A 24,591-nucleotide genomic window follows, 5' to 3' on the forward strand; every position below is an offset into this window, starting at 1 on the left:
TCGTATACTATCAGTTCAGTCTGTCAGATAATTCAGCATTGACTAGTCGGTGAGTCTTGTTTTCCGACTTCAGAACAGCAACGAAGAGTTGATTTGGTCTTTTGATTGACCACTTGAACCGATCTGGCATCTGGCGGAGATTCTGAGGGTCTTGATTAATCCACTCCACCATATACGGGGTTTTGGCTATTCCATCTCCGTCCCATGGATAATGCAGGAGTTCGTCGGTAAACATGGCCTGGGAGAAAACAAGGTGCTGAAGCGAAATACCGGGATTGGGCTCATTCATGCTTTTGGTAGGCATTGAGGAAGAGACAAATCAATGATGTTGGAATTGGAGACCAATATCGCAGGATATCAACACCACTGTTTCATAGCGGGTGGCGTTGATCTTCCAAACAATTGGGAACAAGCCTTGGTTCCTGGGTAGATTAGAAATTCCACAATTGATTTGAGTTGTCATCCTTTCAAAGATTGGAATCAAACGAACGTATTGTGCTCTTTGTAATTGGAAGATTTCTCGTATAAATGACGATGCCGGGTTTTTTAGGCTATGACTAGCTTTCTGGATTCCGTGGATGAGCCCGCTCTAAACCAATCAGAGTCTTTTTCGATTTTATAGGATCATTGTCTGCACTAGTAACCACCAAGGAAGCCCCTTGACGCTCGAACGCCGTGCAACTCTGCGATTCAACAAATAGCGAAGTAAAGACCGGGGTCTTCATCTTCAATTTTGCTGATCGCTGGTCATAACATTCATACCATTTCTGTGTTTGCCCGGCTTCCTGAGATCAGCAACTGTCGAAGTATGGAAGTGAGAGTGAACCTCACATTCTTGACGTCCTCAGCGCGTTCTTATTTGGAGTAGAGAAAGCAGATCAAGGAACTTAAAGCGCAATCTCTAAATAATCGTAAGTCTGTCAACTCTTCTGTCAGGATTGAGGTCTCTAAAGCATATCCTTTGGTCAAGTTCGCGTATGTTTCTGATAAGACAGGACAGCAGAGACAAAGCAGTAGGATCCACTAGTCACCTGGAATATGTGGGGTCAGATATATTTTGTTATTTGATATTTCTAGTGTTGATGTTAGAGAGATACTGAATTGGCTACTTCGTTGCTTTCTCCAAATCCGCAGCCCACAGTGCTGCCCCGACGGTGTTGGTAAATGAGAACACTATTGAGGCAAATGGCACCATCTCCAAGAGGAAGGACGCCATTCCAAGTCTAAACAATGAGTCAAAGTCAGCTTAGAAAAATGATAGATTGGAACGGTGTCATTGTCCCGAAAGAAACCAAATAACATCAAGGAGTTGACCTACCCAGTATATGCAGAGCGGTTATTCGTGACCCACTCTTCTCGCTGCGCAGCGTTCCATCCCTTGAGCTGGAAATATCTTGCGTGGAATATGGGGCCTGCTCTTTTGCCCTGCACAAAAATATATAGTGCGGTGCCGACCACAGGAATGAGGTTTAGGGGTAGAATGAGCAACGACCGCAATAGTGCCCTGGGATGTAGCCGTGCGATAGGACGAGTGAAGATCTTTCCCAGTCTAGCAATCGCGTCCCTTCCTCCGGAGCGGGATTTGATCTCGCGGCCTTGTGCGACGAGAGGCTCCTGGCCACGGGCGACAAGAGTGCCATCGAATGTATCAATGAGGGCGTCTTCAACGAGGAACGAGCGGGAGAGGACATTTGTGATGGCAGAACTTTCGCTGAGAACCAGAAGCGCTGCGGAAATAGCGGCTAGGGGGCCGCTGGTGAAAGCCATGATAGCCATCTGCGGCATGTACGTGAAGAAGAACATCGCACTCGTTACTCCTAGCCCTAGCGTTAGGGTTCGCCCGGCGCGAGAGATAAAAGGACGCCATAAGTCTTTGTGTGTAGCGAAAAAGAAGATACCCTGCAGTATGCATCATCTCTGGTTAGAGATGTATGAAGCCTTGTGAATGAGTACGGCTACTCACCTTGAATGGATAGAGGTATGCGCCAGACGTGACTATCTCCAGGGCGACCATTCGAACGCTTTTCGCTTCAGCACCCACGACATCCTTTAGCTTTTCAGACATATTTATGAAGCAGAATGGTCAAGATATTGAATTCGAATTCAACGAGGTGGAGCGCCAGAGATAATCTTGGAATATTCGTGAAGTCGGGTCCGCGCACACGGGATGACATCATCAGTAATCGAAAACTCTGACCGCTTTAGGCAGAATCAGTACGTTGTTAGCAACAGCTCGCAGATGTCTTCCTTCATTGATAAACAAGTCAATAATCCAGACATTGATTGTGGTAGTGCTCGTCTAATTTTGCTTCGCTTTTTTTCTGCACGTATAGCTTTTGTAAGCTACCGGCAGAGCTCAGCCCACTCTTTCTTCACCCCTAATTGACTATATATGTATCGATGGCCATGTCTTCCAAGGTTCCATTTTCAAATTAGGCGGGACATTCGTCATCAGGCCACCTTCACTGGTGCGATGTGTTCCGTATAGTAGGCTGGAAACAATTAAGGTGCCCTAATTACTCGAAAAATAACAATTTTGATCAAAAAACGGTTGCTACTATCCTGTTGACACTGGCGTTTTGTTGGGATCCAAATATATACCATGTTCTGGGCAAGCGCGGATTCGGGATCAGTTTTATTGTTTGGTTGACCCGTGACATAATTGAAGTCAAGTCCAAATCAGAAAATTCAGTACACTATCAGAAATAGCGGCCATTGACATGCCACATTGCAAGTATACGTACACCCCCCGTCAATAAGTCTCCAGAGTTTACCCACTACCCTATTTACCAGCAAAAAGTGCCGATCTTATGCCTATTTTTCTCCACAAAGTTATGTGCTAACATGTTTTTTAGATTATTTTTAATGAAACTTGAGTATCAGTTTAACAAATCATCTCTTTACAAATAATTCAATATACATGGCTATTCAGTGGCAACTGATAAAAATCCAATCTCCAATTTGAACCTCAGTTATATTTAATGGCTGCATAGTTGACCTTTGACCAAAATCATCTGCAAAAGTTTACAAGTTTACAGGTTTATATAAAACATACCTAGAGATATAATTGATATATGTCTTGTCTTGGGTATGGGAAATAGTGATTATCAAGATAATTCAGAAGGCAAATCATCTATAAAATATGGAGGGAAAAGGGTCTGAAATCGGCACTTTTCGCCGGTAAATAGGGTACCTAGGTAGTGGGTAAAGACTTATTGACACCTATTATGTACTCAATGAGGCAGCTCAAGACGAATTCCAAATCCATCCAACTTCCATCTACACCCGACCTTTCTCGCATCATTAACCCCATTTAAGTATATATGGGATTTGTTTGAGGGAGGACGCATGTCCTTTTACGATTACCCCGACAGCAGGCCTTATTCCACCAGGGGATGCTCTGCAGAAGTAATTGGGACCCCAAGCCCCCCTAATTTGTCTCTATCTAAGCGTGGTAATATATAGAAAAGTATGAAAATCCCCATCAAGGAACCAACTTCGTGCGATTCAGACTGACAAATCATTGCAACAGTGTCGCGGAAAGCAGGTATTCTTCTCACATAAAAAACCTCTGTGGATTTCTTCAATAGCGACAGAAGGCGGAAAGACCCAAGAAGCTGTTGTAAAGCCGGTGAAAAAAAGATTGGTCAAAGTGGATGGACCTGTAGCAGATGACAATTGCTTTAACCTTTTATGGAAGGTGCCTCCGCTATCTTTCTTCTTCAAATAATATTATATATAGTTCGACCGAAGACCAGTGCTTCGAATTATCTAATGACCTATATCGCAGCCAAATATACTACTAGCATCAGACATTACAGTGCACTTGCAACTATAACCTGCTATACCGCGTTAGGGAAAAGGTATAATCAACATGCATGTCGGAAACTTAGAAGATTCGATCTGAGAGTCAGATTTTTTCTAGTAAGAAGGATTACCAAGCCAAGATAGCGAATCGCCGTAATATTTCTGATCAATATTCCCTTATGGAGTTTCGACTAGTGCTACAAATATTAGATAGACACTTTGTCAACACCCTTCTGTTTCATAACAACATGAGCCACTCAGTTCTGCCAGTCTGAGAAAAAAAAAACCCCCAAGAGCCCCCAACCTCCGATAATGCCCAAAAGTGGGGATCTATCTCTGCATACTGAGTCTTAAATTAAATAGTTCAACATATATTTGCCGTCCAATGACTTTTGGCTCTGATGAATTATTTGTCGTCTCGTAAATAAAAAAGAACGGGCTGGAATCAAAAATTCGTCTCGACAAAGCGAGACAGCTTCTTGTATTCCCTCTTAGATGATAACGGATCACACATAGTATATATACTAAAAAGACAGCGGACTTTTCTATGCCATTAACCCAACTCCCAATCTACTGTATCATAAAACTCACGCACCTACACAAGGAGTGAGGCATGATCTAGCAGCAAGAATATAGTGAGCCGGAAGATTGTAAAGAGGTAGAAGGTCACATGATGTAGGTGATGATCAAAATACATAGTAAGTACCTTCGGAATCACTATGTGCATCCTTACAAACTATCAAGAGCCATAAGATGAGCCAGATAAATACCACGTGGCCAATTAATTGCTCACGGACAGTTTCCGAAGGCATTGCCCCGGCTGTCAGCTTGCATGGATGCTACCGGAAGAAAGGAAAAGAGATTGAACAAACGGAGCTAAATGGATATCCGAATGCACGTCACCCGTCAGATCATCCCCGGATCCGCGTACATTTTGTGGAAGCGAAGCCAATATATAAAACGCCTAGCGTCCGTCTGATTTAACCCGATTGGACGTTGACGTATTCATGTAACTTGAACTTGTAACTCTTTGTACTCTTACACACTGTTACAATACGGCCCCCAGATTTTGCATTGCTAACATTGCACCCGTCCTGCACCACGCATCACACACCACACGCATACCATGGCGACTATGGTATCGAAAACGGAATGCGTGATGAACGAGCCGGTGATGGAAGGTCTGCCTCCTCAAGTTCGATTTCGCGGTGGCCTAGAGGGACAAAACAAACAACCACATGAAGCAAGACACGAGCACGAAGCACCAGTACCACACCTCGAGGGGCTCGTTCCCTCCAAAAGAAAGCCATGGCGATTCTGGGCTGTCTTTCCAGCGCTGTGTATGACCACTTTTCTTTCGGCTTTGGACACGTCCATTCTCTCGACCGCCCTACCCACTATCGCTCTTGATATTGGGGCTGGGGAATCCTACATGTGGATTACAAACTCCTACATCCTCTCGTCGACGGTGGTTCTGCCACTATTCGGTCAAATGGCCAATATTTTCGGCCGCCGATGGCTTATGATCATATCAGTGGTCATTTTCGCCATGGGGAGCGCCATGGCTGGCGCAGCAAATAACACGAGTCTGATCATTGTGGGACGAACCATCCAGGGCGTCGGTGGGGGTGGCATCAACACGCTTGTGGATATTGTGATCTGCGACCTTGTCCCTCTTCGACAGCGAGGAAAATATGTAGCTCTTATGGCAGCCGTGTGGGCGGTGGGGACAGTAGTTGGCCCAGTGCTGGGTGGTGCCTTCGCTCAGTACGTATCGTGGCGCTGGGTCTTCTACATCAACTTGCCTTTGAGTGCCGCTTCAATCATACTACTTGTGCTATTTCTTCGCGTTTCGCACCCACGTGGTAGTGGTACCATATTGCATCAGCTTTTGCGTATTGATTACATTGGCAACGCCATTCTTACGGCCACCGTGGTCTCGGTACTACTGGCGCTCAGTTGGGCAGGGATTGATTACCCCTGGAGCTCATGGCGCATCCTTGTCCCCCTGATATTAGGACTTGCAGGTTTATTTCTCTTCTATGCCCATCAACGGTCACGGTTCTGCCGCGAGCCTTCTATTCCGATCCAGTTGTTCTCGAGTGCAACGGCTGTTTGTGCACTGTGGATAGCTTTTATTCAATCTGTATTGCTATACTGGGTCGGGTATTTCCTTCCGATCTATTTCCAGGCAATCCGCAGCTCGACCGCCACAGAATCCGGACTATTTGTGCTTCCGATCACTGCTGCCATTGCACCCCTTGGTATCATTACCGGCGTCTTGATTGCCGCCACGGGCAAATACCGGGCTTATCACTTCCTGGGTTATATATGTCTCACGATCGCCACTGGCTTGTTCTCTCTGTTGGACGATCAATCACCCGCCCGCGAATGGGCCGGCTTCCAAGTACTATTCGGCGCGGGCTCGGGAATGATCTTTTCTAGTACTTTACCCCCTATCCAGGCATCTCTTCCCGAGTCCGATGTGGCGACTGCAACCTCAACGTGGGCCTTTATGCGCAGCTTTGGTTGTATTTGGGGCATTGCAATCCCCACCACTGTTTTCAACGCCCGGGTCCAGGAGCTGTTGTATCGCGTTAGCGATGTGTCCCTGCGTGGGAAACTTGCTAATGGGGGCGCATATGCGATGGCTAGTGACGGACTGATGCGCAGTTTAAAGGATACGCCGCAATTAATGGAAGAAGTACTAAGTGTGTATCAAGAAAGTTTACAATGGGTATGGTGGATTGCTATTCCATTCGGTGGTATTGGTCTTCTTCTTTGCATACCAATTAGGCAACTGGCGCTTAGCGAGGATTTGCAAACTGAGTTTGGATTGCAACAAGGGGCAGCCGGGGAGGAAACAAGCCGTAACGTCAACATTCCGCTACAGACCTCTGCCCGAGTGCTTGCCCAGCAGCAAGGCGCAGCGGAGACTTAAATGCGGTGTAATTAAATCCTAGGATAACCTAATTGGCGGTAGTTGGTGACTTCGACTTTGATAGGTAGATGAACAGACTTCTCTTTGAACAACATAGCTAGTTCTGGAAGGACCAAAGACACTGAAGTTGTACCAAAACGTAGACTCACAGGTGATACTGATGTACCTATGCGTGGATGAGTCCCAGAAATAATATAATCCATCATTCAATTTGTGTCCTATACTCTCTTCGGTCAAGTGGCCAAAACTATCACAAATTGTCCAAAAGCCAAACACATCTCGTACTTTCTCCATGTTGTAACGACTTCCCTCGCATCATTCATGTTAATGTTGAATTGGAAACAAGCATCAGGCAAAGAAGCTGTCGATATCAGATCCGTCCATGGACTCCATTTCGGGTGTCAACAGCGGTAAATTCTCAGTCTTAGTACAAAGCCAACAGGATGCATACATGTTGACTCTATCAATGCACATGCCGCCTGTTCGTGAGCCCATGCACCTAGAGGAGAATCCATGATCCTCAAAAATTTTGATATACCAGGGACACAGCGCCGAGGACCGCAGAAGAACACGGCCACCCATCTTTAGAGTGCGGTTCAAATTGGTGATCTGCACAGTGGCAGCTGCACTGTGTGGGTCAAACCAATCCATACTGTCCATAATGACAGCCACAGTCAGCGAGCCCGGTGTCATATATCTCAGGACCTCATCGACCTCGTCAGTATGGATGCTGATTCTGTCTAGAGCACCTGGGCGTGAGAGCTTGGTATGTGCCTTACGCGAGAGATAGTCTGGGTGGCACTCGCGTGAAAATTGACCCGCCATACACACGTGGTAGTAAGGGTTATCCATGCTGATGTGCGTCTGCTCAGCTACTGGATCGAGGGTGTTCACCATGTAGCGCCAGATTGCATGGGATCGAGTCTTACGGTCAGATGGAGCGGGCCCTGTGACGGCCTCACTTTCGGCATGATCCTTTTCGATCATGGCAAGCTGGTGCTTAGGAACACCGAGAGCAGACCAAAGAAAACTCTCCTGGCCGACAATAAGCTTGCAGACTATATTGGAGAGCAAGACAGGCCGTATCTTGTAGAACCAGAGCTCCCGTTGCTCGTTTAGAGATTTTGTTACGAGAAACTTTTGAACCGCACTGCGGCAGCCAAAGAGGCATGAAATCCAACGGAAGATCCGTATACCGTGGCGGGAGCCCCCTGTATCGTAGAGACCACTCCTCTCCTGACCAGAGAAGACGTGAACATGGTTCAGCCAGTATTGGAATGCTCGGCTGGACAGATGTGGTGATAGGGTGTTGAGCAGCAGGGTGCGAAATTCGGGGTGTCTGCCTTCTCCAAAAAGCAACCAGAAATCTTCATAGGGCAGGGATGTGTAACATGCCATCTTCAGCTCCAAAAGATGATTTTGTGTGGGGTTTAGGTCGACGGAGTGGATTCTGGCCGGACTCTTCATTGAGTAGGAGAGAATGTTATCTCCGGCGCTGGTGATAGCCAACACAACATCGTCTGCATTCAGATTAAGAATCTGATCATCCACTTGAGAGTCTTCCCAGGTAAAAGCGTAGATATACTCATTGTTGAATTGGGTGTGCTTTCGAAGATTGTCATCATAGTAGACACGCCAATGCTGATTCTGGTAGAAGAATGATGGTAGCGGTAGGTTGGCTGAAATGTTCTGCGTCGCAACCACGGAGCCCTTAGATCTTAACCTGGCAGATATCTGTAACGGAAAAGATGAATTTGTCCCAAGCGCGTCCGCTTTCTTGACAACATCATAAGAAAGCTTCTTCTGACATCCTATCCAAATGTAGTATGGGATGCCAAACAAAGTAGAATTCCGGGCGTTCACAGTTAGAACAGTACCGAATTTGTACTCCAGACAGTCCCGGCGGCTGGCCTCAAGACTAACGCGGTCGAGGTCAAACCATGCTCGCCAAAAGGTTCTCATGAACCAATTGACGTGACGTCCCAAAAAGCCACCGGTGTAGTTTCTAAATCCAAATTCTACCTTGGATTGAACGTAAAAATCAATGACACCAATCAAACCGCCAGGAGAAAGAATCGAAGTGAGTGACTCAATGACAGAGTAATGATCAGGCTTGTAAATGTTGATGTCAAAAAGATTCAACTTGTGGGTATTAAAGCACTTACTATCATCGATAGGCTATACGACATGGTGATGAGATCCGCAACATGGTTTTGCTGCATGCTTCTCGGGCAAAAGTAGTTTGAGGCAGGGAGGTACGCTGAAATATCCCTGTCAGAAGTCTCACTTTTGTAATTCGAGAGGGAGAATGTTCTCGCATCCTCGCAAATGACTTTGACATTATTCCAACCAAGACGTTGAAAGCGACGGCGGGCAATTTCGCAAAGAGATGGGGATAAATCGACCAGGTAGACAGTTGAGAAGAAATTGGAAACGTCAACAAAGGTGCCCATTGCCTCGATGTTCCATCCTGTTCCTCCACCAACCTACATCTCGTATGAGTCATGACTTCAGGAGGACTTCGGGTTCATTCAATTATTACAACTTACATCAACCCATGTTGGTTTGGCAATATCTTCTTGCTTTCCCGTTTCACATCTGGCGAGGAGCTGTGCAGCTAAGAGTGCGAGCATATCCTCCCTACCTTGCAGAAGAATCTTCCTGGTTCTATCGTAGATACCAGCTTGGTTCTTATAGAAGCTTTCTAGGGAATCCTGCTGCGTGGCATTCGCATCTCCACCATGTGGCTTGATAAAGCAAGAGTATGCAAAAAGCAAGAAAGTCTTGAAGACACCGGGAGCTTTTTTGCCTTTTGATCTATGCTTGTAAAGGAGTTTCAACAGCACTAGACCAGAAATAGCAACAAAACTGAAGCCAGCAATGGATATTTTAAGATCAAGATCAAGTGGTAACGGGTTACCACCAAGAAAAGCCATGATACTCTCTCATTGCCTCACGCACAGGAAGAGTTTGCGAAATTTAGTTTGGTAGAAAAGTGACGAGGACAGATTTAAAAAATGGGAACTTAACCACAAATTATATAAAGAATTGAATGAGGAGTTCCAGTGAAATATAGACTGAGGGACGGAAATCTGTCGCGCCAACAGTCCCCTGTGTGCCTGGGCCTCTGAGCCCTGAGAAAGTACTATATGTCAATTCCAGTATATTTGTTATTCTGCTTTATTCGCTTCATTGTACCGATTCCCTTTCCCCTCTTTCTCTATGCTATGATTGAATCTCTCGTTTCTTTCCTACTTTGATTGTTTTTTTCTCGCCCCACAAAAGCCTTTGTACCAATGATTGTTGTTCTCGATGCGAGAAAAAGTAAACGCAAGCTCTGGTAATGAGACGTGATGAGAGTGTTTGCTAGCAAAAGCCGTCATTGCGCCGGTATTGTAAGATAGAAGGATTGAACAGCGTTACATGTATGGATGTGTAAAGCCATGCATGAAATTACTTACTAAAATATTTTGGTACTCATGGACCTTGCATCAATGCTGTTTGTTTGCTTGTCAGACTTCGACCGATCCGGTATGTCAGCCGTGCAACGGCATGTCAGACGGCGAAGGTCCCACCCACTATATGCAGCCAAGAGGTGCCCCCGCTACCAACTAGGAATGTGGCTGCATATTGTCAATGGGGATGTTTGCTGGCCGTAAAATTGTAGAGAATCATAATCGGCTAACTACCTATGACACCATAGTGAGTTGGTAGAACAATGTTCAAAATCCTCCAAATTGTGGATATCATGCAAGTTGATGCCGACGCGTCAATTACGAAGATTATGCAGTCTGGCCATCAGGGTGACATTGCAGCACTGCCCACATGTGCATGCATTTGACGGAAACCCCCGTTGGGTGTGCTGCTTTAATCCTCGCGGAACCAAACTTTGAGTGAATTACTTGACTCTCAATCTATCTGCCCGGTCCATAGTAGTAATAGCATCATGCATAGGAAAGTCCATGTTATAGAAGATATTGGAATACTTCGAGCACCACCTCCTGACCAATGCTATTGAGCAGCCTTGTGTAGAAAGTCAAATATACGCAGCTTTATGGTGTCCTTTCGCATTTTAGCTTGACACCGGGCTATTTCCCCTAAGTTGCATCGGCCCCCATGTTGCATTACATTGGAGGAGTTCAGCCTAATAGATTGACGGTTATAGTCCATACGCATGTCAGATCCACAGTTTTCCAGGATGATTCGGCCAGACACAAGATTGGAGGATGATTCCATACGAGTCAGTCTGTGCAATCGTTTTCTTCCGTATAGTTAGATAGCACTAGGCCACGAGCTACTAATTGTTACAAAGTATTCATAAAAAATATTCGAGGAATAACAGTGATATAAAAGCTGTAATAAATCCCACAAAGTCTTCGCTTCCGACATTCAGACCCAATCTACTCATTCCAAAGCACTTAGACTTGTCTTCGAGCTCAGCTTGACGCTTAGTGGTGGATGCTATATTGAGTCTAGATAACATGAGCGATTTTCAAGATGAGGGTATTGCTATCGTTGGAATGGGTATGTTTTTCTCCGGATCCCCGTTTTATGCATCTGTGTCCCATTTTTATAGTTCCAAGTCAGACTAACATCTCACCTAGCATGTCGGCTTCCTGGAGACGTCAAGGACCCTAAATCCTTCTGGGATCTCCTGATGAGCCAAAAGTTAGCACGAGGTCCCTTTCCAACCAGTAGGTTCAATGCTGCGGCCTTCTTCAACCCACAGAAGGGTCGACCGGGGAACATACGATATCAAGAGGGCTATTGTATCTCCAACGACCTTGAGCACTTCGATGGTGGGTTCTTCGGCATGAATTCTTCAGATATATTATGCCTGGATCCCCAGCAGCGTCAGTTGCTTGAATGCTGTTTTGAATGTTTAGAGTCCGGAGGCATCACCCTGGAGGATATTTCTGAAACTATGACTGGTGTCTACGTTGGCAATTTTGCAAGCGACTATGAAACTCTGGCATTCAAGGAGCCCGAGCGGATTGAAGGTATGGCCGTTTTGGGTATGGGTCGGACAACAGTGAGCAACCGTGTGAGTTATATGTATAATCTTCATGGACCGAGGTACATTTCACCCTTTTACTGTATGTGTCATTATTTGAGCCGTGTGAGCTGATATGTCTCACCAAGCGTGACCATGGACACAGCATGCTCCTCAACGCTGTACGCGCTGCATTTTGCAGTGCAAGCTCTCCGCAATGGGGAAATACCCGCGGCATTTGTCGGCGGCGTCAATCTCATTCTCACCCTAGAGTACCACTTTGCCATTGGGCAAATTGGAGCCCTTTCCCCAACTGCACAGTGTCACGCATTTGATGAATCTGCAGATGGCTACTCTCGAGGAGAAGCCATCAATGTTTTATACCTGAAGCGAGTTTCGGATGCGATCAGAGATGGCGATCCCATTCGTGGAGTTATTCGGGGATCATCTTTGACTGCGTAGGTTGTTCATTCACTATTCAACGTCCCCATTATATAAACCTTTTATAAGCGTGTTTGAAGCTCTTCTGGAGTATTCTTTTCCATTCTTGCTCTGGTTTGTCGGATGCTAACCACGTACGACATATAGTAATGGAAAAAACAACGGCATCACCCTCCCAAGTGCTCTCGCTCAGGAATTATCTATCCGAAAGGCATATGAGCACTCAGGACCTTTGTCCTATGAGTCAGTTGGCTATGTTGAGTGCCATGGCACTGGTACTCCCGCGGGAGATCCGATCGAGACGACCGCGATCGGAAACGTGTTTGGCAACCACCGGGAGTGGCACGACCCTTTATATATTGGATCAACAAAGCCACAAGTCGGCCATGGCGAAGCTTGCTCTGCAATAACTAGTATCATAAAGGTGGTACTGTCAATGGAGAATGGAATAATTCCAGGGACTATTGGTGTTAAGAAGCTCAATCCTGCATGTAAGTACACACTTTCCCTCCAATGCCACCCCTCAACTTGAGTATGGCTGACATTCTCGCCTACCTGAAAGTGGATCTCAGAGGAGGTGCCTTGGCAGTTGTCACGAAGAACACCCCCTGGCCGGAAGGGAAAGCAAAACGTGCATCTGTCAACTCCTCTGGATACGGTGGGGCCAATGGCCACGTCGTTATCGATGGAGTGGATGAGTATTTCAAGAGCATTGGCATGTCCAATCCTTATCAAGAGGCTCCTAGGATTGACCCCTACAGGACGATTCTTCAAACGAAGTTCTTACTACCCGTCACCGGGCATGATGAATTCTCCATGAAAAGAAATGCTGAAAACCTGATACTGTCTCTAGAATCTCACAGCCATGACTTCCACGAACTTTTGCATACCATGATTGCACGTCGTACACGATTCTCTCACCGCGCAATAATCCCAATAGAGCTTGGCATCGAGAAGACATTGACCGGAGAGCCAGTCACTGGCCGTACGAATAACACCATTCCAATTGTCGCATTTGTCTTCACGGGGCAAGGTGTTCAGTGGGCAGGGATGGGCCGCCAATTGTTGGATTGTTATCCATCAGTGCAGCGGACATTCAAGAAATTGAATTTGGCATTGAAAAACTTGAAGCAATCACCAAAGTGGACACTCGAAGGTGATTTACCCAAAATTTCGGATTTTGGCCCACAATTATTTACTAAACTCTGCGCTTTCCAGAGATTTTGATTGAACCAGAAGAGACCAGCAAGATCGGGGAGGTTTCCTTTTCCCAGCCTGTCTGCACTGCTATCCAAATTGCAATTGTGGATCTACTATGGGAATGGGGTGTGATGCCTGAAGCTGTTATCGGCCACTCGTCCGGTGAGCTTGCTGCTGCTTACGCGGCAAAACTGATTACTGCAGAAGATGCTATCATAGCCGCCTATCTGAGAGGTGTACATGCAACGCTTACACAGGCTCCGGGAACTATGATCGCGGTAGCTCTGGGCGCGGATGAGACCGAGAAGCTCCTTGTCGAGAATGGTATATTATCAACGGATGCCGTTATTGCTTGTGTCAACTCCCAGAATAGTGTCACACTGAGTGGAAAGTCTGAGCCCATGGACGCAATCTACAAATTATTGAAGGAGCGCTCGATCTTGTGCAAGAAATTGATGACCGGCGGGAAGGCTTATCATTCTCCAAGCATGAAGGAGGTTGGATTGGGCTACAGCGAGGCCATTCTTGAAGCCACTGAGTCTAGGGACGAAACTGTTGCCCTCGCAAATGGGGATGAGAAAGTACAGCGGCCTATCATGATCTCAACAGTGACTCTAGGACAGCTCCAGTCAGGTAATGTTGATGGAAGCTACTGGCAGAGAAACTTGGAAAGTCCCGTTCTCTTCCACACCGCCATGAACAAGCTACTTGGCCTCAAGTTTGGAGCAGAGGAGCGTCACGTCGATTGTTTGATCGAAATTGGGGTACGACGCCTGCTCCAGCTCATGTGCTCTTTGGCTAACAAAAAGATTCCCGTAACAGCCCCACAGCGCCCTGAAAGGTCCCATCAAACAGATCATCGCATCTCCTGAAGTTTCGGGGATCTGGAATGCAAGCCTGGGAACTGCTCCCAAGGTGAGCTATGAGCAGACACTTGAGCGTGGACACGACGCAGAAAACGATATGATGCGACTGGCAACAAGTCTGTTTATAAAGGGCTGTCCCATTAATCTGCTTCATGTTAACGGCCACACTGTTTATCGTCCCTCAAATGTCATCATTGATCTCCCCATGTACTCATGGAACCACGAAATCCCACAGCCTCTGATCGTCAACCGCTCTACCCACGACTACAAGTTTGCCTCCCACCCACGCCATGATCTGATTGGCAGTCGGCTACCGGGAGGAAACCGCATGGAGCCCGTCTGGAGAAATTATCTTCGCCTGGATGATGTGCCGTGGATCAAAGATCATGTCATTGGAAGTGCCATTATTGTACCCGGTGCAGCATATCTTGCCATGGCCGTAGAGGCCGCAGCCCAGTTCGCAGAGGATACTGTACTTGGTAGGCCAGAATTCGACTTCGAGGATGCCAAATTCCATCTTCAAACTGTCACTATAAAGTCGGCACTTGTGCTTCCTTCTAGTGGCACTGCTGATATTATGATCAACCTGAGTCCCACTGATGCATCTGCGACATCCAACCGGTTTGAGTTTAGAATCTGCTCTGTAGCAGATGATAGATGGATTGAGCATGCACAGGGTATTGTCTCGTTTGAGATGAGCCATGGGGAAAAGACCAAAAAGTCACCCTTCAACAACGAGAGCGAAGACCCCATCTTCGAGCAAAGCTTTGGCAAAGATGTTTGGTATGAGCGATTGAAATACCGTGGGTTCGATTTCGGTCCACTATTTCGGGTGATTGATGAGATCGAGGTCCTTCCCCATGCATCTCGTGCTCGTGCTCGGGCCCCAATTCTGAAGACCGCGGAAAGAACAACTGAATTCGAGTCTCGATATGCAATTCACCCTTTGACTATTGATGCCGTGCTTCAAGGTCGCGTCGCATCTGTGTATACCAGCCGTGCGGACAGAGAAGCTGCAACTCAAATTCCTGTGTTCATTGAGGAAATGACAATTAGCCCATCCTCATGGGCGCAGAATCAAACTGGCATTATCGATAGCGTTGCATGGACCGAGGGTGCGCGAAGTGGTGGGTCTCACTCAACTCTGACAACTGAAAGCGGCTTTGAGATCATTGCAGCAAAGAACGTGAAATGGCGACAATTTGTGAACCAAGGTAGTCAAGAGAAGATGAACAAAGAGGCCGGAAGAGAACCGTACTACCGCATGCAATGGAAACCGGACGTCGCCTTTCTGGACACCGATTTGGCCCATCGTCTGTATCATAGTGATTTCAAATCACCAATTGGAACCGCGTACTTAGATGAAGTGCACAATATTCGGACACGACTAGAGACGGTCACCGTTCTCTATGTCTGCGGCGCTCTGGAAGTGATGGATCAAGATGAGCTTCCTAAGGACCCGTCATTGAAATGGGTTCACGGTTATTATAACTGGATGCGTCATGTGAAGGCTGAAGCTGCAGCTGGACGCATGATACTGTGCGAACCAAATGCCACAAGCCTCGATCCTAAGCAACGAGAATTGCGGATTGCAGAACTTCTGTCGGAGCTGCCAGAAGACTTCCCACAGTTAGAGTTCAATGCCATTGTCTACAAAAATATGTATGAGATCCTCAAAGGTACTGTGGCAGGCATTGATCTCGCGGTCAAGGCGGAAATTCTGGCCCGCGTGTACGCTGACGGCTCTATCCACGACGCGGCCCGCAAGAACCTGGCGTCGGTAGTGGATATTTTGGCACATAAGAACCCGACAATGCGAGTGCTAGAGGTGGGTGCAGGTACGGGTAGCTGTACCAGCATTGCTCTCGGTGTGCTCAATGCCTATGACCGTGACACGCCTGGCCACCATGCCAAGCGTTATCACGACTATACTTTCACTGACATCTCGCCTGCGTTTTTTGAGAAGGCTCAAGATCTCTTCAGCCAATACCCGCCTATGATCTACAAGACATTTGATTTGTCAGTCGACGCCGCTGCGCAGGGTTTCGAGCTCGGCCAGTACGACCTCATCCTGGCGTCCAATGTGATGCATGCCCCAGGGAACACTGACCAGCTACTGCGAAATTGTAGTCGCCTGCTACGGGAAGGCGGCAAACTAGTCATGCTAGAAATCACTCAAACCGGTAGTCTAACGCCCGTGCAATTTGCTTTCGGTACCTTGCCCAGCTTCTGGGAGTGTCTAGATGATGTCGAGGATGATCGGCGCCTGGGGCCTTTTAGGACTCTTCCATCTTGGGAGCAGCAGCTCAAGGTCTCTGGATTCACTGGTTTGGATATCGTTTTGACGGACTTCCCTGAGCCTTTGGCTCTGGAGAGTGTCATGGTGGCTAGCGTGCGGGAGGAAAGTTCAAATAACACGTGTGCTGCTACTGACCAAATTATTCTTGTGAGCTACTTCCACCCAATCCGTTTCATATCGTTTCGTCTTCTTTATATTTTGCCTCTTTTTGTCCTGACTTCCCTATTGGTCGTGCCTGTTTATTGACATTATTGCAGGTCCATTCCACAGCCCAATATGAGCTAGCGCTCGCCGTTGACAGTGAGATCATGAGAAAAGGGAGTCTCACCAACAGTCGCATCATGCACTGCGATCTTGAATCAATACCTCCTAGTCAACTGCTGGGCAGTGGCAAGATTATTTACATCGTCCTTGAAGAACTCAAAGATCCAGTGCTCATGGATATGCGACCGGAGCAGTTTGAAGGACTGAAGCAGCTCGTCTCGTCCGGGTCAAGCATTCTATGGGTGACTGGAGGAGATTTGATGGTGGGAAAGAAGCCAACACTGGCAATGGTCCATGGCATCAACACCGTGCTCATGAACGAGTTATCCACCAAGAACCTCAAATTTGCTACCCTCGATATTGACGACATCGATTCAAACAACACAGCTCACCATGCCAAGTGGATCACTGAAGTGTGCGTTAGTGTTTCTACAGCTCCATCAAGGGCAACATGCGAGACAGACTTCATGCTTAAGGATGGGATCATCTATGTGAGCCGCGTGGTGCCGGATATGGAACTAAACGAAGAGTTTACCCTCGACACTGGAGCAGGGAGAATTGAGCAGGAATTTCCATCTTCTGGAAATGTTCAATTGGCGTTAGAGACCCCTGGTCTTTTAGACACAGTCTATTTCCGAGAGAAGCCGACTTGCGACATTGACCTTGAAGCGGATGAGATTGAGATCCAGGTCAAGGCAGTGGGCTTGAACATGAAGGTACCGTTGTTAGACTCGCATCCCTAGATCTCCAGGGCTCAAATGAATGATTACTTACACATTATAGGATTACGTCATCGCTATGGGCAATTTCGAAAGTGTGAAGTCCAGCAACGAGAGCACTGGCATTGTATCTCGTGTAGGGGAGAATGTAACTCATATACAGCCCGGCGACAAAGTCCTCTGTTTGGAACGAGGCTATTATGATACATTCCTTCGCAGTCCCGTGGACAAGTGTGTTAGGCTCGACAATGATGCGGATCTCATCGAGATGGCCACCGTTGGCATCGCGTACGGAACTGCACTCTACGCTCTAGACTACCTGGCACACCTGGAATGCAACGAAACGGTACTCATTCAAGCCGCCACTGGTGGGTTAGGGTTGGCAGCCGTCCAATACGCCAGATACATTGGGGCCGAAATTTACGCCACAGTTGGAGGGCAGCGAAAGAAGGACTATCTGATTTCTGAGTGTGGTATCCCCGCAGATCATATTTTCTGGTCCCGAACTCTGGAGTTCAAAGACCAACTACTCAAAAAAACGGGTGGCCGCGGCGTGGATGTCATTCTCTCGACAATCTCCGGTCCCGGATTTCACGCGACATTGAATTGCTTGGCGCCGTGCGGAAGACTCATTGATGTCGGGCGCGGTAATGTTCTGGATAAGGGTAACATGGGTCTACATGCATTTGATCAGAGCATCAGCCTTTTCTCGTTTGACCTTAACTTTGTGTTGGAACAGAAGCCAAGAATTGCACAAAGGTAAGACAATTATGGAAAGCACCCCGTGTTACAGTGATATGTCACTAATATATCCGAGCAGGCTTCTGACAGACACAATGAAGCTCCTCCGAAAAGGTAGACTCAGGCCGATGAGGCTGGATAGCACATTCCACATCACGGAGATGGAGAAAGCTCTTCGATATTTCGGCCAAGGACAACACATTGGAAAGGTTGTGCTTACCTACGGTCCAACCACTAATAAGATCACTCTAAAAGGTGCTCTTCAGCCTCGTGGTATTAACGGCAGTAACAGCTATTTGATGGTGGGATGTCATGGTGGGCTTGGCCACAGCATGGCTGATTCCATGATCGAGCGAGGCGCCAAGAATCTAGTCTTCTTGGGTCGGTCGAGCGAGACTAAGTCGGATATTGCTTCATTCTGCAAAAGAGCTCGCGACAAGGGTGTGAATGTGGTGACCATTCAGGGCGATGTTTCTAAGATGGAGGATGTTGAACGAGCTATAGCTCAAGCCATCTCAATGGGGCCGCTCAAAGGAGTCGTACACGCGGCTATGGTGCTACAGGTGAGCTTCGACTTTTGAATCCCAAGGTCAATATCTAACATCGTTACTTCAAGGACGCCTTCTTCGACTCTATGACTTTGGAACAATTTAATACTGCCGTGCGCCCCAAAGTTCATGGCGCCCTCAATCTTCACAATGCCACCATCAAATCAAACGCTGAACTCGATTTCTTCTTTATGACTAGCTCGACTGTTACATATGTCGGCCACATTTCGCAGTCCAATTATGCGGCATCTAACGCAGTTCTGGATAACTTGGCACGCCAGCGCATCCGGATGGGCCTCCCGGTGACTACAATCTCATTGGGACCAATCAAAGGCGTTGGCACGCTAAATCGCAAGCCCGAGTACGCTGAGCACTTGTTAAGATCAGGTCTGATTGAGGCAGAAGAGTCAGAATTTATCCGACACTTCGAACGTTTCACGTACCCTCAGCCCGTATCGAATCTTTTCGATAAACTCACACAAGGCCATATCCTCACTGGAGTTGAATACTCCAAGCATGATCTCAGCATGGTTCAGGTCACACGTATCGAGCAAGATCGCCGCTCGGCGCTTTTAGTGACGACGCTCGAGTCGCGAAAGACCGCTGGTAGCATTGGTGGCGTGGCAGCGGATACCAGCGGTGACGATCATCTCCTATCAAACATTCCCGATGATCGCGATAAGGCTGTCATTGTACTAGCCGACGCAGTAGCCCAGCGCCTTGCCAAGCTGATGTTTATTGCCATCGAAGATATCGACATCAGTCGTCCTTTCTCGCACTTTGGCATCGATAGCATGTCCGGAAGCGAGCTGATTCACTGGCTGAGCCAGAAGTTTGGGGTTGGAATGTCATTTCTTCAACTTCTGGCTCCGTCATGCACGCCAAAGAGTCTCTCAGGGACTATCTTCGATACTCTAATGAAGACAAGGGCCACGGTGGATACAGAGAAAACCGAGGCTGTTGCGAATGGTGGATCCACCATTACCTCCAATGGCGCACATGCAACCAATGGAACCCATGCAACCAACGGGGCTCATGAAAGCAAGAGTGTAAATGGATCCAACGGCGTGGTTGATATCTCGGATGCTTCCGAGATGAAGAAGTTCTCCCAAGCAGTGAGACTAGCTATTATCGATCCGAAGCCAGTAATGCATTCCTACGTGTGTTCTGTCGTCAACAGCAAGGGTACGTATATACAACAGGATTTCGATAATCTGATACAGTGTATTACGTTGATGTGTTCTAACACGATCCACAGGAGATCAGCTTTACTCGCTGTCTGAAGGCACCTTATCACAGGAATCTGACGTCAAAGTCGGCTTTGATTCGGTATATGGAATGGCATCTCTCTCCAAGCTCATGACTACCGTTGCCATTATGATTTGCGTTGACCGAGGGCAGATCTCCCTCGATGACGATGTGGCTTCGATTCTACCGGATCTATGCGCTCTTCCAGTCCTCGACGGTGTTGACTCTGAGGGTCGCTCTCTAACGAAGCCGCGAACTAAGACCATCACACTTCGGTTGCTCATGAGCCATCAGAGTGGATGTGGCTATCACTCAACTCCTCAGCTGGCAAGGTGGGCAAGACAGCATGGCAAGACAAATAGTGTATTTGATAGCGACTTTGTAAGACAGTCCTCTTTCTCCCAGCGTAAAGATTTGTGAGACCACATCTAACACAGGCCCTTCACACAGGAAGTCATGAAGACATTCCCTCTCATTTTTGAGCCAGGGGAAGGATGGATGTACGGCTGTGGTACTGACTGGGCGGGTGAAGCCATCGCGCGGATTAACGACACCACTCTGGAGGAATTCATGCGAGTCAACCTCTGGGAGCCTCTGGGTATGACTTCAACCACATTCCACCCCGAACGCCATCCTGGCATGATGAGCCGGCTCGTGACCCTATATGAGCGCACCGACGATCAGGGACTCCAACGCGGTAACTGGCTCTCACGAATCCCGGCACAGCACGATTGCGGTGGTCATGGCCTGTGGTCGACGCCTCACGACTGGTCCAAGCTCCTCAGCATGATACTCGCAAATGGCGGCTCAATTCTCTCCAAAGCAAGCGTTGATGAGATCTTCAAGTCACAAACGGACGGCTCCAGTGATCTGCAGGATCTGTTGGCCGGCCCCCTCCGCGCATCCCTTCGTTCTACTGTCGACATGGATGCTGGACGTATCGAGATCGCGTTAGGCGGCCCACTTTACGTGGATCCCATCCCTGGAAAGCGCTCTGCTGGCACGCTCCAGTGGGCAGGCCGTCCGAATATGTTCTGGTGGATTGACCGGACGAAAGGAGTGGCGGCAACAACGTTTACGCAGGTTATCTCGCAGGCCGATCCCCGGTTTGAGGTGCTGACAAGCACACTGGAAAAGGCGGTATATGCCGATTTTACCTGATTGAAATCATGATAGTTAAGTTGCACCAGTGGCTACACTACACCCGGATTGAAGCAGAAAATTGGGGGGGGGGGGGGGGGGGGGGGGGGGGGGGGGTTGAACTAGTTCATTCGAAGAAGCGCAAGGTGAACATATGAAAAGCACCGCAAAGATCAGTCAATGCAAATCTCATGGAATACACAGTTATTCAAAATAGGCGTCCTACTATAAATATAACATCAGATTCTTCTCGCTGGTGAGTTCATTCCAAATTTAAGTACAAGCCTAGAGAAGTCAAGTAAAGGGATTCCAATTGTCCTGTATCATGTCAACCACCCTCCGAGTGGCCTCATCCAAGTCTTCCTTGGGCAATCCCAGGATACCATTTGCCAACTCCATCGTCCCAGCAAAATCGCTTTCCTGGTTGGCTGGCAAAAACGCACCCCCGTAAAGCATTTTGGCAAACCCGCTGAAGATACCTTGAGCCAACTCCGCAGCGCCGTCCGCAATACGCTTCTCGGATGTCTCATAGCTAATCTCCCAATCGTCATCGGTAGTCCCCAAGACACGATGCAGACTGTCCAGCATATCGCGCTGCGAGACTCGGAAGCTATTGATCAAAACTTTGTCGTTCTTGAACTGAGCAAGTGAAGGTGTTTCTCCAGCCTCAGGTAGACTGAGAAGTCCAGCAATCGCACGGCCACATTGGTTCCAAGTACTGACACTGAGAATGCGCTTTCCGTCGTCGAAAAAGGTCACTTTTCGGTCCTTGATAGTGAAGCCAAACCATGGCTCGCCACATGCTAGGCTCCACTCGTACCAAAAGCCACATGGCAGGTAGATCGAAGATGAACCAGCATTATGCACATCATTGATTCTCTCAAGGGTCGAGCTGCTGTATACATCATATTCCTTGATACCGTCCGGGTTGACGGGGTTCCCATACGCGTTTGGCATGATGTAGGGAACGCCGGCCTTTCCTGCAGCTGCCGTAATTCTCCCATGGAGGTCTGGCGGGGCCCTAACGGAGAGGGTAATTATAAGAAATTGTTGTCCCTCCAATGCCTTGATCAAGGAGGCCTCATCGTCGTAGTTAACTCGAATAGCCTGAACTCCATCGGGGAGTTTGGCTTGACTGTCGTGGCGGGTAAGGGCTGTCACGGTGTGCTTGCCGGTCTGCACGAGGGATTGAGCAAATGATCCACCAATTCTACCGGTAGCCTTGGGAATTTTAGCCATTGTTTCTGAAATGGATTGTCTTGGAGACTTGGTTTCTGACTTACTCCGACAATAGCGACTCTTTCAATGGGCTTGGTTGACATTGTGGAGGAAGTTATCAACTATATGAGGATGAGGATATTCTTTCAATCTTATTCTTTATATCTAAAAACCGTCCTCATGGTGGTTTATATATTTTCAGTCGGAACCATTATAGATCAGACCACGGGCTTAGCTCGGAGTTAATGAAATTATGGGTCCGGGTTCCACAATTAAGGCTCACGCTAACCGCCATTCGTATTTTGCTTCATTCCCCAGACCATCACACCTTACCTAGTTCATACTCATGTTCAGAATTTGAATTTCATATGGAGTTAGGAAATATGTCCTTATCTGCGAAAGAAGCTTAGAGATCCAGCTTTAGTCCGTAAACTCCGCTCAAAAAATCAACCACCTTGGAGTCGAGAGTAGCTTGAGCAAACAGTGTACAATCATTGCACCAAATTGTGTGACAGAAAGCGAAAGTACTGCTTGATAATATTCAAATAATCAAACACTTACTTCTTCAATATTTTGTGCTTCCAAAGCTGGTAGACGGACTCGACAATCCACGTCTGGCAGTCTCTCAAGGCGACTCATTTTCTCGGTATCACCTACGTCATCAGAATCAGCTCCAACCATTAAATCTGGAACTAAAGATCAATTAATAAATGGCCAAAGCACACCTCAAGAAAAGAGACATATAAGCATCGTAATATCATCCATTTTCTCCCTATGGCACTTACCTGATTATCAACTGAGCTCAGACTCTTACCCGGAGCCTCGATTTTGTGAGCAATTGCTTCGAAAAGGCAGACGGGATGATTGTCGATCTTATATTTGCCATTATTGAGCATGGCTATCTCATCAAAGTTTTTCGCGTCAACCCATTGCAATGGGACCCTCATGGTAGGGATGTCCTCAGTCGTCTGGAGATTCTCGCTCCTCTTGATTTCAAACTCAAAGCCCTTCCTCACATTACCAGTGACAGGTATCTTCACGCCAATATCAGGGTCAGCCTGAGAGCGCACCCAGTACGCCCAATGATCTTTGAAGGGGGCCCCGCTTATGATTAGCAATTCAAGCAAAATCGCCCCGGTGGGTCCGGACGATGCCACAGCTGGCTTTGGAGCTGCAAAATTATGCTTGTTCATTTTTTGCACAATACAACACAATATGTACAACTTAGTGAGTCGGAGCAAAGTGAATTGGAGAGAACTTTGAATTTTGTGCCTTGGGTGGTGTTCTTTGGGGTTCTCAGGCGCGTAGATCAGGCGGGGGCATTCTCGTAAAGATGCACACGCTGATTTTTCTAGTAATGAGCATACATGTAGTTACCTAGCCCAACATATGTTCCAATGGTCAGCAACACAGGTTATATAAATGAGTAAGGAACTTAACATTTAGATTGTTTGAGAGCTACTTAAAATCCAAAACAAATTTCATACCCAAGTAGTTGCAGTGTTGGTAACTCAGCATGTCTACGCGGGGCACCTAGGCACCTCTTTTCACCCGCTAGGCAAAATTAACCACATTTTCTGGGTTTTCATTGCTCTATATCCAAGTTTCAAGCAAGATGCAGACCAAGCGATATTTGCGGTTGCCGATTTTCTTCTAAGTGCCTACGGGTTCATTTGTTTTCCACATTCCAACCTGTGTTTATGGTGAGCATTCAACTCTAGACACAATTTGAAACCTGAGGAGATTACAAGACTCTGGATAAAAGGTGATTTGTCAGTGAGATTTATCAAACAAATCATGAAAATATCCCGCACGTATTCTTACGGTAATTTAGCGCCCATTGATGGTAATTTCGGCCAATGGGGGCTAAAATTTGAGACATAAGATGTGTCATTGGCCACACAATCGCGGCTATCGTAGGCCTGACAGTTGTTACATTCGAATGATTGTGGATGAAAAATTTGTTTTCGTCCTTGCTTGGCGCGTGGTTTTCAGATTGAGTTAGAGCGAGGCTTTCGGGTTTGCAGATCATCCTTCGGAGTACGGCTACTGTAGTAGGCTCGCATGGATGAAAATCCTACCTTCAAATTTCGTATTGGGGAGCTCATTGTGGAGTATGACATCGCATTAAGTAACAGAATAATATGACAGGACAGCGCAATCCTT

The 24,591-nt window shown here is 47.2% G+C and overlaps 7 protein-coding genes across 7 annotated transcripts; 2 read left to right on the forward strand and 5 right to left on the reverse strand.

The window, feature by feature from the left end:
• Positions 1-10: 10 nt before the first annotated feature.
• Positions 11-304, reverse strand: N7529_011654 (uncharacterized protein; the record flags this gene model as incomplete). Its single annotated transcript, XM_057247180.1, has 1 exon — positions 11-304. The coding sequence occupies one exon, from the start codon at positions 302-304 to the stop codon at positions 11-13; it is 294 nt and encodes a 97-aa protein (XP_057092529.1).
• Positions 305-1,105: 801 nt separating this feature from the next.
• N7529_011655 (uncharacterized protein) lies at positions 1,106-2,065 on the reverse strand (the record flags this gene model as incomplete). The annotated part of the gene is made up of 3 exons (XM_057247181.1): positions 1,106-1,223; positions 1,319-1,899; positions 1,964-2,065. 3 exons carry the CDS (start codon positions 2,063-2,065, stop codon positions 1,106-1,108), a joined length of 801 nt encoding a protein of 266 aa, XP_057092530.1.
• A 2,868-nt stretch (positions 2,066-4,933) lies between these two features.
• N7529_011656 (MDR family MFS transporter) lies at positions 4,934-6,748 on the forward strand (the record flags this gene model as incomplete). Its single annotated transcript, XM_057247182.1, has 1 exon — positions 4,934-6,748. The coding sequence occupies one exon, from the start codon at positions 4,934-4,936 to the stop codon at positions 6,746-6,748; it is 1,815 nt and encodes a 604-aa protein (XP_057092531.1).
• Positions 6,749-7,096: 348 nt separating this feature from the next.
• On the reverse strand, positions 7,097-9,684 carry N7529_011657 (class I SAM-dependent methyltransferase; the record flags this gene model as incomplete). The annotated part of the gene is made up of 3 exons (XM_057247183.1): positions 7,097-8,860; positions 8,914-9,234; positions 9,298-9,684. The coding sequence occupies 3 exons, from the start codon at positions 9,682-9,684 to the stop codon at positions 7,097-7,099; spliced, it is 2,472 nt and encodes an 823-aa protein (XP_057092532.1).
• Positions 9,685-11,229: 1,545 nt separating this feature from the next.
• N7529_011658 (uncharacterized protein) lies at positions 11,230-21,228 on the forward strand (the record flags this gene model as incomplete). Its single annotated transcript, XM_057247184.1, has 14 exons — positions 11,230-11,272; positions 11,353-11,547; positions 11,635-11,763; positions 11,944-12,199; positions 12,330-12,673; positions 12,745-13,338; positions 13,401-14,146; positions 14,205-16,694; positions 16,805-17,527; positions 17,595-18,289; positions 18,351-18,834; positions 18,888-20,004; positions 20,078-20,448; positions 20,518-21,228. The coding sequence occupies 14 exons, from the start codon at positions 11,230-11,232 to the stop codon at positions 21,226-21,228; spliced, it is 8,898 nt and encodes a 2,965-aa protein (XP_057092533.1).
• Positions 21,229-21,501: 273 nt separating this feature from the next.
• Positions 21,502-22,529, reverse strand: N7529_011659 (uncharacterized protein; the record flags this gene model as incomplete). The annotated part of the gene is made up of 2 exons (XM_057247185.1): positions 21,502-22,428; positions 22,491-22,529. The coding sequence occupies 2 exons, from the start codon at positions 22,527-22,529 to the stop codon at positions 21,502-21,504; spliced, it is 966 nt and encodes a 321-aa protein (XP_057092534.1).
• Positions 22,530-23,105: 576 nt separating this feature from the next.
• N7529_011660 (uncharacterized protein) lies at positions 23,106-23,618 on the reverse strand (the record flags this gene model as incomplete). Its single annotated transcript, XM_057247186.1, has 2 exons — positions 23,106-23,117; positions 23,211-23,618. The coding sequence occupies 2 exons, from the start codon at positions 23,616-23,618 to the stop codon at positions 23,106-23,108; spliced, it is 420 nt and encodes a 139-aa protein (XP_057092535.1).
• Positions 23,619-24,591: the final 973 nt, after the last annotated feature.

This window comes from Penicillium soppii (genome assembly GCF_028829465.1).
Source record: "Penicillium soppii strain IBT 18220 chromosome Unknown utg000010l, whole genome shotgun sequence".
NCBI classification, from domain to species: Eukaryota; Fungi; Ascomycota; class Eurotiomycetes; order Eurotiales; family Aspergillaceae; genus Penicillium; species Penicillium soppii.